The sequence below is a fragment of the Pristis pectinata genome, chromosome 27, assembly GCF_009764475.1.
Source record: "Pristis pectinata isolate sPriPec2 chromosome 27, sPriPec2.1.pri, whole genome shotgun sequence".
Taxonomy (NCBI): domain Eukaryota; kingdom Metazoa; phylum Chordata; class Chondrichthyes; order Rhinopristiformes; family Pristidae; genus Pristis; species Pristis pectinata.
This window is the reverse complement of record NC_067431.1, coordinates 19,467,435-19,487,297: the sequence shown is the minus strand read 5'-3', so window position 1 is coordinate 19,487,297 and position 19,863 is coordinate 19,467,435. Positions and strand designations below refer to the sequence as shown.

At 41.0% G+C, this 19,863-nt stretch overlaps 1 protein-coding gene across 3 annotated transcripts in view; it reads left to right on the top strand.

Moving 5' to 3' along the window:
* The first annotated feature begins 285 nt into the window (after nt 1-285).
* Nucleotides 286-19,863, top strand: part of LOC127583607 (ubiquitin-associated and SH3 domain-containing protein B-like) — a 140,760-nt gene continuing 121,182 nt past the window's right edge. Inside the window, exon 1 of one of the 3 annotated variants that reach the window (XM_052039735.1) lies at nt 286-618. In XM_052039735.1, the coding sequence (XP_051895695.1) occupies nt 491-618 (128 nt within the window). In that variant the 5' untranslated portion in view covers nt 286-490. The remainder of the gene's footprint in view (nt 619-19,863) is intronic. The other 2 variants (XM_052039734.1, XM_052039736.1) reach the window with 2 other exon arrangements.

Here is a 19,863-nt window from a genome sequence, read left to right as displayed (position 1 = left end):
CCACGGAATTATTTTGCAAAGTAAAACCAAAAAAAATTCCTAATCATGAATATTATCCGACAGTCGATTGATGAGTAATTAACGCTTCTGAACTTTTCAGCTGCGGATCCGGCAGTCTGGGTCAGCAGTTCCATAAAAGGGAGGGAGGGCGGGGCGGCTGCTTGCTGAACTCGCCCGACTCATTCATAAATTAACCAGTTACTGAAGAGTGTGGTCGGTTGAATGACACGCTGTCGTTGCAAATGCTCCTCCCTCTCCTGCAGTCTTGGGGAAAAAAAATATAATATTTTAAGGCCGTAGTCACACTTCCGACGGACGTGTGGTTAAAGTGAATATTGCCTGGGCGACTTTAGACGCCTTGTGTTTAGTCCGGTGCCGTTCTCTGACGTTCCTGAGCTGTGCCCGTGTGTAAGACGCTCTGTGCATGGTGTACGTACACGCGAGGACTCTTGATTAGAATAATGTCACTTTAATTTCACACGCACAAACCATGGCTACCAAAGAAGAGATGTACAGTAAAGTTGTGCCCAGAAAGAATCGCCAGAACCGGCCTATGACCGTCAAACATGGGTCAACTCTAGAGGTCTTTTTATCAATGGGATTCCCTAAAGCGAGGGCGTAAGTTGGACGAGTTTATGTGCATTTTATCTCTCTGCCTTTGTTTCGTATTTGCTCCGAGCTATTACTGTATCTAAATGGCGCTGGGTGTTTCTAAACGTAACATTTTATTTCTGTAATAAACCCTTACTGGGGAGTTGTCACATGGCCTAGTGATTTAAATCCTTGCTTAAAATGCAGGAAAACGCTCAAAACGCGAGGACAAATGACAGTAGTACGTTTCGTGGTCGCTTCCCTACACCCACCCGTTTTCGCAATTTTTTAAAGGTTTAAGCAGGCAACAGCTCCCCTCTCTCTCCACACGCACAATATTATGGTAATAAAAGGAAAGTATGGCCTGCAGACAGGAAGATGGGAGTTTGTCCCGGGTAGTTTAGAGCTGGTGGGAGCAGCTACGCTGCAATTTCAGTGTTGTGTGTCCTTGACCCTGCTGAGTGGTTTTGTAACGTTGTAGGAGGATTGTGTTACTGGGGCGCTGTATCAATTTCATCAGCTGCTTAGATTCGGGCGGATCTGTTTTACTCATTCTCCGCTACCCCTGCACCCTGCCTATTTTGTTTAAGGCTATTTGAATGGTGTTAATTATTTTTAATCAAGTAATATATAAATATGCTTTCTCTTTCTCTTCCCCCCCCGCCCTAAACTGACACGTGAGTTTTATTCGCAATATAGCGAGCTGTATCTGCAATGAGTACAAAAATGAACGGGAATGTTGTGGCCAACGTAACACTGTTTCTTTCCATCTCACAACAGCTTTTAAAAAGGTGATTGCAGCAAAATCTTATTCCCAACCAACCAGGTATTCCCTGATGCAAGAACCCTGAGTCTGTTTTATTTTTGTTACACCGAAGGACAACGCGCCTATAGTTTGCAGTAATATATCAGTCACCAAAGTTACCAGTGCAAATTTTATTAAACAGTTATATTTAAATTTTGAAGGATTCTACATCCCTTCTCTACCCCGCCCAAAACACAATCTTTCATTAGTTCCCGGACTTCTAGCTTTCATGATGGCCTTCAGAATGGAGAGATTTTTGGCAGATTGGGGTTGTATCCAGGGGTCCATAACCAAAGTTTTATGGGGGTTACTAAGCCGTTTCCTCTGGGAAAAGAACAGTGATTAGAGGGGGCAGATTTGGGGTAACTGGCAAAAGAAACAGTGGAAGATGAGAGAGATTTTCACACAGAAGGGATAATCAAATAAATTTGCATTTCTCCGGTGCCCCTCACAACTTCGGGACGTCCCAGAACAATGTGGCCAGTGAAGTTCTTTTGAAGTGTAGACCCTGATGTAGCAAAATTGGTAGCTAATATTTGCACGGCAAGCTCCCACAAACGGCCATGTGAGATAAGCAGATGGTTTTAATTTTGTGATGGAAGAGTATTGAGTTGTAACTTTCAACGATGAATTAGTTATCTTGGAACATAAGATACATTTGGGCCCTAGTACCTGATCCATCATTCAGTAAGATCATGGCTGATCTTTTACCTCAGTATCAGTTTTCTGCACTAATCCCATACCCCTCAATAGCAAAAGAGGAAAATGCAGAGCTATGGGGTGGAGCACATGAGCGAGACTAATGGTACACCATTTCAAAAAATCCAGCGTGTGGATAATGGTCTGAAGAGTCTCCTGTGCTGTAAAGTTCTGTGAAATCACTTTGTTTTTATGATGCAGTTCCAGTTACTTGTGTATGAGATTGCACTTTGCCTTTCCTCTTATAATGTTTATCATGAATAAACTAAATTACTGGTCTTGCATGAGCAAGAACAAAAACCTTGCAATCATATATCACATTGCACAACCTTGGATTTTCACAATTTATTTTTTTTTAAATAGAAGGCATCCTCGCTGAGCAGTGGGAATAGTTTGTTGCCTGATGCCAACTGATTAGACCTAGATTTGCATATTATCACGAGAGGATTACTTTGATATTTTATTGTGTTTGCAAGTTGTTATTGAGTGCATTGATACAACTGCAACACGAGACATGAAGGCTCATTCCAAAAGGTTTTAGTAAACCCTGAAATTCTTGCAGACTTTGCTGCCTCATTTCTGATAAGAATTCCCACAGTTGTTAAATTTCCCAGTGGGGCCATACCTCTTGGTTTTCCTGCAGTGAATTCCCGACCTCTGGTTGCCTTTATACCCCTGCCACCACCTCTGCTCCACGTCACTCTGCCTCACCTCATGAAAAACAGGTCTCTGCCAATCTTGGAAGATCACAGGGTACACACACTCTAGTTAAGTGGGTAGTGCTCTTACCGCCAGAGACATGAAAACACAATCTGAGTTGACGCAGCAGCACAGTTCGAAGAGAGTGCAGCACCGACTCAGTCACCGTTGTCCTCGAGCTGGGGAGCTCCCTGGGGTCCTGACCAATATTTGTATATCAATCGACATCATTAAACCAGATCTGAATAATGATGCAATGCAGCCAGTGGGATCTTGCTGTGTACAAATTGACTTCCTCCGACAGGAACTCTATTTCAAAAATACTTCACTGGCTGAAAGGTGTTTTGGGACCTGAAGTCGGGAAATGCACAATGTAAATACAAGTGCTGCCTTTCGCTGTTTGAGAGATGTGTATTAGGACTAACTGGCTCAAAACACTTGAAAGAATTGCACTTAAAGCACTAACTATACTGGACGGCAGCACTGGCATCTCTTTAAACTGCTCTCAGTTCTCCGTATGTCCTGTATGACTTCATCCCAGCATCAAACAGCTCCGAATTCTACTTTCCATATAACAGCTCAAGGTTATCAGGGTAAAAATCTGTAATTGTGCACTGCTTGGTGCTTTCTGCAAATCAAGTAACTTGCATTTCATAGACCCCACTATTTCAAAGCCTCTGATCCCAGTGGCATTGCTGTTTCTCCGAGAGTGCATTAATATTCCTAATACATGCTCTGGTAATGGAACTTTCTGGTAGCTGATTGCAGATTAGTTGCAACAAATGTACCTCAGCCTTGTTTAATGTTGCGGTGTGAATGTCATCAAGCTTCTACAATGTCCTGTCCAGGGTCTGCAAGTCTAAAACCAAATATAGCCAACTCAAAAAAATTAAAAAGCATAATTTTAGAAATAGAAGGCATTTGTTGCTATCAGGCATAAAACTGGAGGATGTTGGGTCTGCAATGCAACCAACTAATGATGAGGATTAAGGCCAATGGTCCCATTTTGTGTTATGATTCTGTGTGGGACTATAGTTTTGAGCCAGAAATGGGGGAGGAATATTAATGCATACATTTTTATTTTGCATCTGCTTCCTTGGTCACTCTGAGTCCAAGAAACTCATGTTGATGATGCCCATTAGGTCTTGGTACAAAATAGTAATGAAGTGTTGGATCTGGGGTGATGGTGTAAAAGGAAGAGGAAATTCATTGTTTGTACAGAGCCCCTCTGATCCCTGTATAGTGTAACAGTTTGGTTTATTTAATCAGAATTTCAGGAAAAGGATATTGACCTTGATTTGAGGGAGTGGGGGGTGTGAGGTGGGAAGCACTGTGTCAATTCATCAGAATGATATGAATTCAAGGGTTAAAGTATGAAATTGTAGGAAGGTTATATTCCTTTTCCTATCTGAAGACCGAGGAGAGATTGATCTGAGATGTTTAAAACAGATTCAATGGGTTGGATAGAGAGAAACTATTTTCTGGGTTGACGACATCTGGAAGAAGGTGCAAATCATAAAAATTAAAGCTGATTCAGAAGGTAATTATTTTGCTCAAAGACTAATGGAAATCTGGAATTCTCTTCCTCAATGGCCTGTGCATTTTCTATCAATTGAAGCTTTTGGGAGTGAAACTGATGTGTTTTAGCTCGCAAAGTACTTGGCTAATGTTGTTCTTCCCTCTCCCCTTGACTCCATTGCTACCCCCACATTAAAGTGCAGCACTTACACTTGATGGTTCTGGTTAATATCAGACAGGCCTTCCTTTACTCTTGGCCTCCCAACTTTTCCTTTCACAAATGTTTCTATTTTACAATTCTATCTGGTTTAAGAATCTTGGGATTTATCACCAGCTTTATTTAGTTCTTGTCCATTCACCTATTTTAACATAATATCTTGCAATCCAGATTTGCTCCTTCTGTTGAATGCTTCCTTCCTTAGCAGCTTAGCTATTGCTCTCCATGTTTCTGAAATCTACAGGCTGTTAAAATCCAGAGTTGGTGTTGTTGCTATGCCCTTGTATATTTCATCTGGTCGGCACAGACATTGTGGGCTGAAGGGCCTGTTCCTGTATTGCACTGTTCTATCACTTTATCTAGTATTAACATTAATTTAAAAAAAAACTCCATTCCCTGCCCAAAAAGCATTGTTTCATATAGAGATGGCCTTAAATTGCAATTGAATTCTTTCCAGGACTTGTTATTCTAAGGAGCGGTGAATAAACTGCATATTTGTTGGGGGCTGGAGGTGTCTATTTATGTGAAATTTTGTGAAGTTTTTAAGTGAGGAAAGATAGTATGCAGTGGGACACTAGGCTGGGACAGCCCCTGAACAGGGGATATCCTGTTTCCAAGGCTCTGACGTTAGAGACTTTGCACTTCCCAATTTCAAAACAACGGGTTTGAAAATATTATTTTACACAAAAAAAATCTTTGAAACTGAGTCTGCCTAATGCCCATCTCATGGACTTCTGAAACCCTCAGTCATGCCTTTCCTATCCCATATCTTAACTATTACCATGCATTGCCTTTTGGTCTTTCTCTGAAACTTGGCCATCCAAAATTCTGCTGCCCTAACTTGCGCTGTGTCCCATTCACCCATCATCTCTGTGTTTGATGACCTAATTGGTCCTAGGATTAGCATTGCCTCAATTTCTTTTTAAATTCTCATCATGTCAAGGTTATCAACTGCTTATTTCTCTATTGCCATAATCTCACTGTGCTCTGAGATGTCTGCGTTCTCTTCCTCATTGCCATTCACTATACCACCAGTGGCAGTGTGCTCCACTGCCTAAGCTCAGGAATTCTGTCCTCGAACTCCTCTGCCTCTTCTTCCTCCTTTTCAAGATGCAGCTAAGGACCAACACGTTGGTCATTTGCCCTTAAAAATGTATGTGAAAATCCAAAACTGTAGATGCTGATAATCTGAAATTAAAAACAGAAAATGCAGGAAACTCTCAGTGGGTCAGCCAGTGCCTGTGGAAAGAGCAGTGTTTAATGTTTCAGGTCTGATCCTGAAACATTAACTTTGTTTCTCTTTCCACAGATGATGCCTGACCTGCTGAGTGTTTCTAGCATTTTCTGCTAAAATCTGTATATGTGACTTTGGTATCTAATTTTTGATTACCACACTTGTTGAGGCTCTGGAATGGTTTTCTTCATTAAAGACACAATATGATAATGCATTGTTGGTGAGACTGAAGTGGAAGGATTTTCAATTGACTGTTGCATTTGTTTTTAAATTGAATTGCTATTGATACAATTATGACATAATTGCCTTTAGTAGAATAAGGAGGAATATGTGACAAAGATGTAGGTAGTAAGAATTAAACAGGCTGCCATTTAATACCTGCTGACTAATAAACTACATAATCTACTGTTTTTATTCCATCTGTCCTACAGTGTCTTAGCTTCTGAAAATGAAAAGCCTCTGAGTGAGCGGTATTTGGAAGTATTAGTAATGCATCTTGTGGATTTAATGGTTTCAAACTGATAGTTCAGTTATATTAAAGGAAGTCGTTTTATATTAAACTATAACAGGCACTTAAAAAGCCCAATGCCGTCAGTCTTGCCTCTGTATCTCAGTAATCCTCTCCAGTCCTATATCTTGTATCTTTTAGCTCCTCTGGTTCTGCTTTTAGGGCATGCTCTATCACTCCGTCATTGACAATAATACTGTCATCTGCCAAGGCCCATGGATTAGTGAGCAGTTCAGTGCAGATCAAAGTCAGACTCAAAATGGCTCCCCGTCAGAATCGTCACTGAATTTGTAGCTGACTTCTCATTGTTGCTAAGACTGGTGTGTTGGCAGAATTTTCTGATAGTTCTTAGATCTCCTTGTGTCCCTCAGAGTGTGGGAGTGTGTACCACCCTCCTCTGTTACTGACATTGTTACTTCTCAAAGAAGGGTCAGGTTGTAAAAGGAAACATCTGTGATGTCACTCTGCAAACATATTCGCTCTTTGGCTTGTAGAACACACATCTTCAGGTGTCACCTGGTAGCCCCAGTGCACGCTGAAGGAGTCCCATCTTTCACACCCACTCTGGTCAGGTGGATGTAAAGGAACGTTTGGTACACTTTCATAGAAGAGCTGAAGTGTTATTTGAGATGTCCGGGCCAAAATTTATTCCTTGTTCTACACAATTAAAAGCTGATGGTCTGGTTTTTGCCATATTTATGTTGGTGGGATCTTGGTGCACACAAGTTAGCTGTTGCATTTGCGGTGGTGACTATGTTTTAAACGTATGCTATTGGTTAAAAAGCAGCTTGAAATGTGCTGAAAGGGATGGAAAACACGCTATACTAATGAAGTGGAACCTTGTTAAGTGTAAATGGAGTCTTTCCTACATTGCAACAGTAACTTTGACAGCTACTTCACTAACCATACAGATACCTTCATGGGGCCCCATGGTTTCACAAGGCACCGTATTAATGCAAATCTATTTTTTTTGCTGCTTTAAAAATGATGCATCAAAAACTTGTTTTGTCAACAGTTGTTGCACTCTGGATATTGTGTGTACATACTTGGATTTCTTGAAACTTGTTGGCTCGGTTTTTGTATATCTAACAATGAGGGGGGAAGGGAAATGTATATACAGCAGTGAGACAAACTAACACAGGAAGAACTAAACAAGTCTAAAATTCAGAATGGTAGACAATAGAAAAAATGATCATATTCCTGAATAATTATTCAATCTATTGCCTAAATGCAATGTAATCCCCAAGTTTTTCCACAAAGGGAGCAAGAAAGCAAAAAGATTTAATAAGAAAATAAGGTACTGCTATCTATATGACTGTGTGGGTGCTCCAGTTTCCTTCCCATGTTCCATGTAGGTTAATTGGCTACTATAAATATCTTTTGGTGTAAGTAAGTGGCTGAAAAAATCAGTTGATTGGCCAATCAGAGGGAATAAGTTGCAGGGGCACAGGAAAAGAGGCGGGATGGGACTGATGGCTCTGAGACCCAGAATTGATTGATGGGTCAAATGGTCTCCTGTGTCATTACAAGTTAAGCAAATGGCTTCTTCTATTGTTACTTGAATGTTTCAGAATATTAATGTTATTCAAATTTGGAGGTTTGGCGAAGCTCACTTTCTTTGGTACACTTGTATGTCATTGCATAAAGCTGGAGTGATAAAATTAGGTTTTGTATTGGAAAAAGTACAGTGATTTTGATTTCTTAAAAATTCACTTTATAAGTTGAAGCAAGTGAAGTGCCCAGATACTGCAGCTGGGGTTGCCAAATGTCAATTCCTAGAGCATTTGTTAATTAAGAGTTAATCTCCAGGATTTAAGTAGCGAAACCTGGCAGAAGAGATAACGAGACCATATGGTTGATGTTTGATCAAATCAAACGAATCTACTTTCCACTTGACCACATTCATAATTTTCCAATTCTGCGTCAGTTGTGACATGGGGAGAAATCTGCTCGTTTTGTCTACGGCATCCTCCCCCTCTCTTCGGTTCCCATGTGATGGATTCCATGTATTACTCGGGCAACAGAAGCTTTGTGCTGAGGTTTACAGACTCTTTTGTGTTGTGGACTCATGCTCGGAGATGGATTGAGGAATTCAAGTTTATTTCATTGCCATAACCACGTTTTGACAAAGTATGGGGGTCACCTGTCCCAATATCTCTTTATTTGGCCTGACCTCCATTAACAATCATATGCAAAACCTTGAGACAGTTTACTATATCAAGGGTGCTATAGGAATGTTCGTGACATTTTAAGGCAATCCCTATTGGAAAGTAAATGCAAGTTTTCATAGAACATAGAACAGTACAGCACAATACAGGCGCTTTGCCCCACAATGTTGTGCTGACCTTTAAACCTCGCCTAAGACTATCTAACCCCTTCCTCCCACATATCCCTCTATTTTAAATTCCTCCATATGCTTATCTAGTAATCTCTCGAATTTGACCAATGTACCTGCCTCCACCACCGCCCCAGGCAGCGCATTCCATGCCCCAACCACTCTCTGGGTAAAAAAAAACCTTCCTCTGATATCTCCCTTGAACTTCCCACCCATTACTTTAAAGCCATGCCCTCTTGTATTGAGCATTGGTCTATTCCTCTCAATATTTGGTACACCTCTATCATGTCTCCTCTCATCCTCCTAGCTCCCTTAGTCTCTCCTCATAATGCATACTCTCTAAACCAGGCAGCATCCTGGTAAATCTCCTCTACACCCTTTCCAACGCTTCCACATCCTTCCTATAATGAGGCAACCAGAACTGGACACAGTACTTTTCGTGGACCTTTGGTGAGGGACTTCACTTGTGATCTCTTTTAGTGGAATACATTGCTAGAATGTATTATCCAGCCAGACACTTGAAATACAGTCACTTACGAGAGGATGAAAATCACGATGATGCTGCAGGAACTCAGCAGGCCAGGCAGCACCCATGGGGGGGAAAAAAGCAGGTGGTCAATGTTTCGGGTCAGGTCCTTTCTTCAGGGCTTTTCTCCACGGATGCTGCCTGGCCTGCTGAGTTCCTCCAGCATCATTGTGTTTTTCATTTAGATTCCAGCATCTGCAGTCCTTTGTCTCACTTGGGAGAGGACGACTGGCTGTTGGGGAAGGCTTTGTTTGTTCAGCAGTACTGTGGGAAAAGCCAAGAGGATAATTTCGGGGCCTGTTTCTTTAAAAAAAATGCTGATCCAGCTATGAATGCATATGAGAGTTGATGCCAGGCTATCTTTGGTTCTTTTGGATTTTGTCTGGTGGAAAACCTGATATTTAAAAACATGTTCTCAGCTGGTTACCTTTCTCTGTTTTGCTCCCACCCACCTATCTTGCTAGTTCAGGATAAATGTGGCTGAGCCAACTTCCTTGAAACCCATTGAGCTGCTTTCAGGCTCTGGGCTGTGCATCCTGTTTGCATTGTGTATCAGATTTCTCCATCCATTCCCCTCCCCAGTTGCTGTATTCTTCTGAATTCCTGATGTGCCTGCTGTGAGAAAATGGACAAGAGCCTGAAAATGGAACAAAAGCTAACACTGACTTCCTACCTCCTTTTACAACCCTAAATAGCAATACCATTATTGTGTTTAGAAACTCCAACTTCCCCTGCATCCCCCAGGTTTAAGTTGCCTCGATGAATTTGGGATAGAGAATTGTTTAAATGTTTTATTTTGTTATTTTTAAAAATTTATTACTGGTAATTAGTGTGGGTACCTTGAAAGATTCTGGGGTGGGGGGGCGCGGAGCTTGTCTTTTGTTGTAAGTAACTTGTAATGGTTGAATTTCAATTAATCAAGGTTAATGTAACAGATTTTAGGAGAGGGGTTACTTTTGTTTTATCCATTGAGTCCACAGAGCGGAGAACACATTTGTGCCTTTGTGTTCTTGAATTTTGTTGTCCTTGGAGAAAAATAATCAAGAACTTGCTTCATGGATGTTTGTGACTAATGAGGTGCTTCTGAAGGGCAGTCGTTGTTTGAGCACAGGGAATTCCTGTGGGCAATTTGCATGAGGCAAGCTGTCACAAATGGCAGTGGTAAAAGTGACCAGGCAGTCAGTTCTGGTGACTCACATTGAGTGATGGCTCAACTCTAGAGAGAACTCCTAAGTTTCCCAGTTCAACATGTTTGTGCAGAACCTTGTATATGCCAATAACTTACTTGAGGGAAGTGGACACTGTCGTCTCTTGAAGGGTGATTGTTAGGGGTAGTCCATTAATGCTAGTATGTGAATTGTTGGCTCTGGTTGCTACAACATTCTGTGTTTTGCTACTTGACACAAAATCGAGAGCCATACGTTCACAGAAGAGGATGGAGCAGTATTTTGTTTCTTTTAAAGATCTGAATAGACATTACACTTGTGCTAGAAATTTAGATGCTTACTCCAGGAATAAGTGGATAGTTAATGGCTGGAGTATTTAGCTTGATGATACCTGTGGTGCTTTGAAGCTCATCCTCCCAATAGTGTTGGTTCCAATATCCCATTAAGGCTGTTGTACAAACTACAATAGCCTGCATGTACAATGGTGCCTATTAATGTAGGAAAAATTCTTCAAACATTCACAAGAAAATTGTAAATGAAAAGGATAGATGGTTTGTGTGTTGATGTGAATGTGGCAAACTTCCATGGTTGTCCTGAAGCCTTGAAACATTGAGATGTCAACGATAGGCACTGCCATGTGCAAATCATGGAAGAGAAATTAATGGAATTAAAAATTAAGGTGTGTTTTGTTTTAATTTTTTCTTGATATTTTTTGAAATTGGCATTGGATGGGGATAAGGATCCAGATGATTGACAAATCTATTCAGGTAGTTTTATTTCCTTTTGAATATATCTGTTTGAATAGCAGATTTGAGGTGTATGTCAAGGTTGTGGGCCCTTTCAGTGGCTTCAGATGCAGCTGGATTGAAGGATTGTTTTATATGTCAGTAATTCATTGTCTGGACGATATTCTGTTTGGAGGAGCTGCTTCTCAGTTTTCTTGTGCAGGATGAGAGTCCACCTTTGACCTGTTATCAAATGGTTTAAATTCAGCCAAGTTTCCCCAAAGAAGGTTAAGATCCAGAGCTGCTTGACTTGCAGCTTGTCTTCCCTTAGATGACCTGAAAGTGAATTGACTCTTCATTTTCATGTTTGGACATTTTCTCGACTGCCTCCTTTCCCCTCCTCTTCCCACCTACCCAATTTCTAGCAATTTCGTAACCATAAAGTACAATTTTTAATTTGTAACAGGATACCATCTCATTTTATGCCCCTATTATTTTTATTTTAATCCATGTTCATTTGCTGCTGTGCCCAGCAGATTAATCTCGAATTCTTGCAGGATAATTGGGAAGGTTAGCAACCCACAAAAATGAAGAAAGGGATATGGAAGTAGGACAGGTAAATGAGATGACGTCTATGTAGAGTACAAATACTGATGTGGACTGGTTGGACTACATTTTGGGTTTGAAATTTTTGTGTAGTTCTGTATAATTCATTATTTCTGCTGGTGGGAAAGGATCTAATTGGCAAGTCTGCTCAAAAAGGCCAGGGTGTTACTGGTGTGCAACATCAATGCAAGGAATTGTCAAAGAGTGTAATAAAATTGAGGTTGAAGTCTACAGGAGGGTGAGGTGGCTAGAAATGGGGGAATGCTCTGTTCTCTGAACCAAGAATCCTTTGCCTCAAATTCCAGAGGAAGAGGCTACAGGTGGCTGTGAGATAGTGAGCTGGAGCTGGGGAAGTTTACTTGTGAACCACTTCTGGGAAATATCAGTACTACTGAAAGCTGAGCAGAAGTGCTGAAGTAAATAGGGGGAAAAATAATGTAACTCGGATAACCCCAGAGAGTCCAATTGGTAAACCCTGTTTCAAAAAAGAAAATACAATTAAATTCACTGAAATCCCATCTCGTGCTTACCACAAGATTTGCGGTTAAGTGGCATTTTTTAAGAATTCAAGTAAAGCAATAATTTGTCTTTTAAAATGTAGAACAGTTATGTAATAGTAAATGTCTCAAGTGTTTTGAGACATTGTGAAAATGCAAATTTGTGAAGAGAAATTATGTTTATTTTATTCTTACTTAAGTTGCATTTAACCATGATGAGGCAGATCTGGGGGTGTTGACCCATTCATTGGATGCATTGGGGTACTGGTCCCTCTCTGAAGATTTGAGTACCAAATGGGCTGATTCTGAGTGCAGTACTGCCAGATGCTGTGCTGTTTGGCAGTGCTTTCTCTCCAATATCATTTTAAAGGAAGATTACATTTGCCTCCTTGCATAAACAAAGAAGAACGTCTTTGAAGACCAGTGGAAATCAGTGGTTTTCAGGCCAATTATGTATCTCTAGCCCAGTCATTACTAAAACAGCATATCTGGCCAGTAGCACATTGTTACCTTTTTGTATCCTCGTTAGATACAAGCTTTGCTGCATTTCCTACATTGCAGCAGTCCCTTCGTTTCAACTTACTGCTCTTAAAGTGTTTTGGGACTTCCTCTGGTCACCAGGTTTTTTATTTAAATGCAGCTTTGTTCTTTTTCATATCCCTTGCCTCAATGCACAGTAATAGGAGAAGTGAATCTGCCTTCGCATCACATTCAATTTTTCCAGTTCCAATAGTTCCCATTCAATGTTTTTTTTAAAAGGAAGGGCAGCAGCCCAGGCACCATTTTCTGTGTTAATTAGATCTTGAAAGAAAAGAAATGTCAAATGCGATTTTAAACTCAGTCATAACTGATACTTGGCTGCAGTTGCTCATTACTAACCCACATGTAAGAAGAACGCACTGTGGGAGACGAGCAGATGGAAACTGTTTTATTTCTCAACTCTTTTATTTTTGACCCCTTCCCACTTCTAAGTCTGGAGGTGTAGTTGAAAGAGACACACAGATTCAGTTGGGGTGTGAATGTGATCCTAACTTAGTCCTTGCCGACTTTATTTGTAGAACTTCAACGCTTCAGAAGTTCCACTGTCATCACATTTCCTTCGGCCTACAGGGTTTCAAAGTCGACTTTAATATTAGATAAACGCAACTTCCCTCCTTCTCTTTCCAATTCTGTTTCCCTTTCAACAGCGGTGAAAAGGAAGCCAGGCCAATCATTTGATGTAACCTCCTGACTAGTGCATCAGTGATGCTTCATTGACCATAATAAAGCCAGCTATGGATTTAACCGTTCTAGATCTGCCCGCTTCACAAAGACCTGTAATTAACCAACTGATGCTCCTCCTTACCCCAATAAGGTGACAGTTGCCAGCTTCTGAAACTACTAAAGTGTTGGTCTTGTGTCCTGACATTATCTGGGTATATCTTTCTTGCTGCAAGTGTATACAATTTTACCTTGTGTTTTCAAAGCTGTTCAAGTGGTTGTAGTTTTATTTAAGAAAACAAAGCGTGCCATTATTGATTGTGGGGCACTGTACTGGGGATAGTCCAAACACATTCTGTGGGTTACCTAGTGGTGCATGAAAGTGTTCTCATGAGATAGTTGACCATGAACACCACTGACATGTTTGACTAATCTGCAACAAAGGAGTGCCAGGGATTAAATAGACCATCTGGTTAGTATGTGATCCCACCAGGAAACCTATTGTTGAATATAATTTGGGACCAACTTGTGTTGTGCTGAGCCATGAAAACTTAATTCTTGCTCTGTGCAGTTATCAAGTCCTGGATTGGGCTGCCGCCTTGTGACTGAATAATCTGCTTGTGTTCTGTGTGCAAGTCCATTAATGAAAATGTCATCTGGATGAGGAACAAGAGGATGATGTATCTATGAAACTGCACCTTGCCTGATTCAAGGCCTTTAGCTAGCATTGACTGTAGACATGCAATGTCAGTACGTTGGAAAAACAGGTCCAGACAGTTTTTTCCCTCAATTAAAATCAATGGTTAGAACATCTTTGCCAGTGTGATACTCTGGATGTATTATTATTGATTATTGATTTGAAATGATACTCTAGATGCCATCAATGCCTTGGCATCACCTAACATTTCAAACTTTACCTTGATATTCACTTACCAATAAACTGTTGGTGTGCTGAATAACAGACTCCACTAATCCCCAAATTGTCATCCACAACTACATTGTGGTACAGACACACCAAACATTCGAAAAAGATGAGACTTGAAGTGGGGCTGGTCTGACAGTGGGTACACAGCAGTTTGTGAGGAGATGGTGCGATAGATATGGAGATGGTGTATCAGGTAGCAGCTAGTTGGCCAAAAGGCAATAGAGTTCCATAAGGTCAGTTGGAAGTTCTTTTGTCTCACTAATTAGTACGATGTGACTAATTACATTAGGCTTCAGGTGTCTGAATTGCTCGTGTGTTTCTCTCGAATATAGCACAGACATTTCCACTTTAGGAGGAATCTAAAGCTAATAAAATAGATAATAATTATTGAATCCTGCAGGGAATGCAGAGAAACTTTATCTGGAGAGAGGTTAGTTTGTTGAACTCACTGCTGTGTGAACATGTTGGAGTCATTCACCTTAATATTCATTAATCAATGTCTACTGTCATACTGCTTATCTGCCTTGGCTCCATATTCTTTAACTTTCTTGCCCAACAGAAATCTTCATACTACTACATTTTGGACACCAAGTCCTCTTGAGGTGGGTATCCTATACTATGCTTGAACAAGTATCCTTGATTTTCCTTCTAAATAACATAGATCTAATTTTAAGGTAATCTTTCCTTGTTCCTAGTTTCTTCAACAGATGCAGTATCTACTCTATCAAATCCTTTTAACATTTTAAATACTTCAGTCTGACCCTCCCTCAAACCAAATGGGTGCATGTATTTGATGCTGTTGCACCAGGTTTGCTCGCAGCTGTTAATCTGGTCACATTGTGTTACGTGTTCCTTGCACAATTAGCAGAAGTGTAGTGTCTTCCCCAGCAGGAAGGGAGCTCCCCGTTTTACTTAAACAACCATGGGGGCTGCAGAGATGCAGAACGAAAAGTGCTCACTTACTCATTTGTGGTAAGAGTTAACCTTTTGGTTTCATTTCCACCCATCCTCTTCCATTGCCTTTTTCTGCACGTTTTGTTGCTTGTCTGATTTGGTCTCTGAGGGTTGAGGAGGAAGTAGAGGGAGAAATTCTCTGATGCATTTGCTATCCAGTATCTCAGTGACATTTTTTTCCAGTTGCCTTGTCACCGATCATACAGGTGGTTAAAGCCCTCCAGTTGTCTTTCTTGTGTTCTTCTTGTAAGAATTTGCAGCACATTAATAATCAATTGAATGAACATCTTTCTAGTGATGTTAGGCTGGTACTTCCAATGCCAGATCATTGTTGTTAACTTTTCATTATAAAGCTCTGTTAAAAGTTCTGATGAGATTATTGATTTGAAATGATAACTCTGTGTCTCTGCTCCCTAACTTCCTGAGTATTTCTAGCAGTTATTATTTTAATTCCAGATTCCCAGCATCCAGAGTAATTTGTTTTTCTATTTTATAGGTGGTCTCACCCCATCCTTGGTGCTGAGAGATGTTCCTACTTTGAGGCCCCACAGCCGCCTTGAGAACTCAGCAACCCATAACTTTGGCCTCCTGTTTAGTCCATCTATCTCCATTGGGGTTCATGCTAAGTGACCAGCCCCTCAGTCCCAGACTTCCACCCCTGAACCTCTTTGGTTCTTTAGACTGCTACTCAAGCTCTCCACATTTCTCCTTTCCTGATACCTGTTTGGCTTGATGTGATTTTGTTTTTGTACTCTAACATTCCTTTGTAAGTTTTATTACGTTGAATTGCATTTGCAATTGGCCTGGTTCTGTATTGGCTGTGACTGCAAGAACTGCAGTGCCATGTGACATCTGCAAGCCAGGCATTTGTATCTCTTTTTATTGTGAATGAAACTAATTCACTTCACAGATGACTAGGTAGTGATAACCTTATTTGATTGGCTAATTTATTGTTTCCTACCTGAACAAAAAAGACTTTGCTTATCAGGCACTTTATCTTGATGATGATAATCTTGCAGATAGAAAGAACATGGGAATCAGCATTTTAATTTGGCACCTTCCATGACCATGGGACATCCCAAAGTGTTTATGGTCAATGAAGTATTTTTCATATGTAGTTGGGTAAAATGGCACCCAATTTGTATCCAGTGGGCACCCACAATTAACAATGTAAAATTGGATAGAGTCCTACAAGTTCAACCCTATTGTTCACTTTGGTGCTTCCTGGAGTGGAATGTGAGAATGACCACTTCTGGTCACTTTGGTGACTTAAGAAATCTGCTTCGGGACTTCCCGGTGTGAATTGTGCTTGTGTGTGTGTGACTCGATATCTCATCAGATATGAACCACTGCTGTAGACCATGTCGTGTAAAGAGCAACCAAAGTGTGGAGGACTGGGCTAGGAAATAGCTGAAGCACAGTTATGTGTTCTCACACCTCTTCTGTTGAGCATTATCTCTCCTTTGTAGTTCCTCTTGTGTGGTGCAGGACTGCATGAGCTGGGTGGATTTCCCTGAGACCCCAACTCTCTGAATTCCCCAAAGCCCTGATGACTACGCTGAACCGCCCAACCGTCCCTCCACCCCAGGCACCGATTGAGTCTCTGACTGCCGGCCTTCCCTTTTCATACCTGCCCACAGAGCCGGGCTCTGTCCCAACTGATGCACTTCCTCCATTGTAAAGAGAAAAAAATAACATGGGTTGAGCAACTGCTGCTGCTGAGTTTAGTGACAGCCTTGCAATCAAAATTGATTGTTTAAGACTGGTTCTAGGTGAAATCATAGTAAGATGTAATGTAGAAAATATGCCAGGACTTGGGAGCTTAATCAAGGTGTTCATTGTTTACTAAATGCCTCTTTATAATTGCTAATTGCAGTTATTGCATCCCATATGACCATGAGATTATCAATGATACAGCAACATATCTACATATGCTACATTGTTTGGCCGCACAGTGACCATCTAGTGTCCCTATTATCTATCAGCTGTTTGGATTTTGTGATGCTGATGGAGGCATAAACATTTGGCCAGTGACTAGTAAGAAATCTTAGTCTTCTGAATACCTTGCAATTTTGACATCCATGAAAGTAGCTTGAAGCTTGGTTTAATATCCCAAAGTTATCCCCAGCAGACATGCATCACTTCCTTATTACTGCAGTGGAGTGTCAGCATGGATGATGCGCTCTGATCTCTGGAATGGGATTTCAGTCTAAGCTGATGCATTCCTGTATCACTTGATTGGAGATACAAAGATGCAGAAGAGGGAGAATGCTTGATGTGATGGAAGAATGGAGGAATATAACTGATCCAGACTCTTTCCTATCTCTCTGTCCTCAACACTTTGCCAAGGACGATGTTTGGGCATAAATTGTATTTGAAGTAGGGTTGATCTAGAGCACTTGAGTTGTTGGCAATTAGTTTTTGTTTTTTTGTCCTTCCAATAAAGGCAGGCTGACGGGTGAAAAACTTGCATTGTGCAGAGTGTAACACTGGCAAAGGATGTACAGTAAATGAGTAAAAGAGTTAAGGGACTTTGGTTATGTAGAGAGGCCAGAGAAGCTCTCACTGTTCTTGGAGCAAAGAAGCGACAGTGGTGCATCAGGTACTGCCGCTCCCTCACAGCTCCAGCATCCCAAGTTCGATTCTGACATCTGATGCTTATTTATGTGGACTTTCACATTCTGCCAGGGTTTTCCCTGAGCTGCTCTTGCTTCCTCCCACATTCCAATGATGTGTTGGCTATTAGTTTAATTGGCTACTGTAAATTGCCCCCAGTGTATGCAGGGGGTAGGAGAATTGGGGTGGGGAGCATGTGTAAGAGAAATGACTAGAATTGATGTAAGAACTCAATAGGCCAAATGGCCTCCTTTATTGCCGTGACAAATTATGAAACAATACGATCAAGGCATTAAACATTATCCAGGATTATGATGCGGCTGATGAGGAGAAACTGTTCACTAGAAAATTAAGAGTGAAGACAATGGATGGTATGGAAGGTGGTTATATTTTAATGCTGCAAGCTATAATTTGGACTTTACTGCCTGAAATGTCTTTTGCACTTGGATTCAATTGTAACTTTTAAAAAAGTGACAGAAAATATACCTCAAAAGTAAGTGTGTGAGATTCTGGGGATAAAACTGGGGGAATATGACTCCTGACTCATTTGGAGAGCTGGGATAGGCCCAATGAACCAAATGAATTCCTTCTGTGCTGAGTCATTCTATGGCTGTATAAGGCACAGAAGTTGTCGAGGATGATGGATCAACAGCATCACATGACTTCATTTGACCTCTTTTTGAAATCTGGAACATTGGCCCATTTTCTTTAAAAAAAGGATGTTAAGATTACTCAAAGGAATGTCGTACATAATGATTTATCTGTTGATGGCAGAGAGCACAGTTTTTAGGAATGTGATGGTGATTTAGGGAATGTTTGTACTCTCATGATGCAGTGTGGGTAAGCCAGCTTTCATCAACAGGGAACTGACTTTTCCCACCACCAGCAGTCACAGGAATGTTGTTGAGGCTTTTGGAAGCGATGTGTGGTGTTGATTGTAGTGGCAGACCCAATATGCTTAAGTATCCAAGTGACAACTATTTGGCAAATACAGGTCTACAACTTAGCAGCTGCTACCATATACAGCTGATGAATCTTCTTGAGCTGTTGAACCCGGGCATGAATAGATCCTACTCCTTTTGCTGCACTTTTGACGTTTGGGTATTGTTTGAGGTTTTGGTGTTCTGAGTATAGTAAGGCTTTTGACTTAAAGCTTGCTTTTCAGCTCTCTCTGATATTCATTGATTTTTATTATGCTGGTAATGTTCATTTTAAGAGGGTGTTGGTGTTGTTTACTGGTAGGATGGGGCCATGTATCAGAATGTTGTCATTTGCAGCTGATGCAGATCAGGATGCCAGGAAATTTAGCTTCTGGTCAATTTTACAGCTTTTGCTTTCAGTTTGTAATTGTGCTGTAAGTTCCTATGGCTACTGAATGAGCAGTACAAAGCCAATCTCTCACTCAATGCCTCTGTCAAGGTATGCCAGTAACATGCATTGATATTCCCTTTCCAAACATGGGAGATGTTGGCAATTCTGCTGTGTCCACCTCTCACCTGACTCATTGGCTGCACAGTGGGACCCAGGCCTATATACATTAATGTTTCATGCCTCTGAAGGGGGAGGTTTCCCACTTGCCCTACCAGAAGGACACATCAAGCCCTCTTTAGACCAGAGAAAGTTAGAGGTTTTCAAAATCATAGATTTTGACAGACCTAAATCAGGAGAAACCATTTTACTTGGCAAGAGTGTGAGGGGGGCATAATAACAAGGGATACAAGGTTCTAAATAAAAATACACCTTGAGATGTGATCTACAATGTGCTGTTAGAATGGGTCATGGAAACAGATTAGCAAGTAACAGAGAAAGGAGAATTGAATACAAAAATTTACAAATGCATGGGGGAGGGGCTGGTGGTGGGGGGGGGGGTGGTGGTTGGTGGTGGGAGAGGTGGACTAATTAGATAGCTCCACCAGGGTTGGTGCAGACTTTTTTGTTTTGGCTGAGATTCTGTGCCTTCCATTTATAAGCTCCTGTCTTTGCTTAAGGCCAACTATGATTGAATGTGATTGACCAACTGTGATGAATCACTAGCAGCCTTA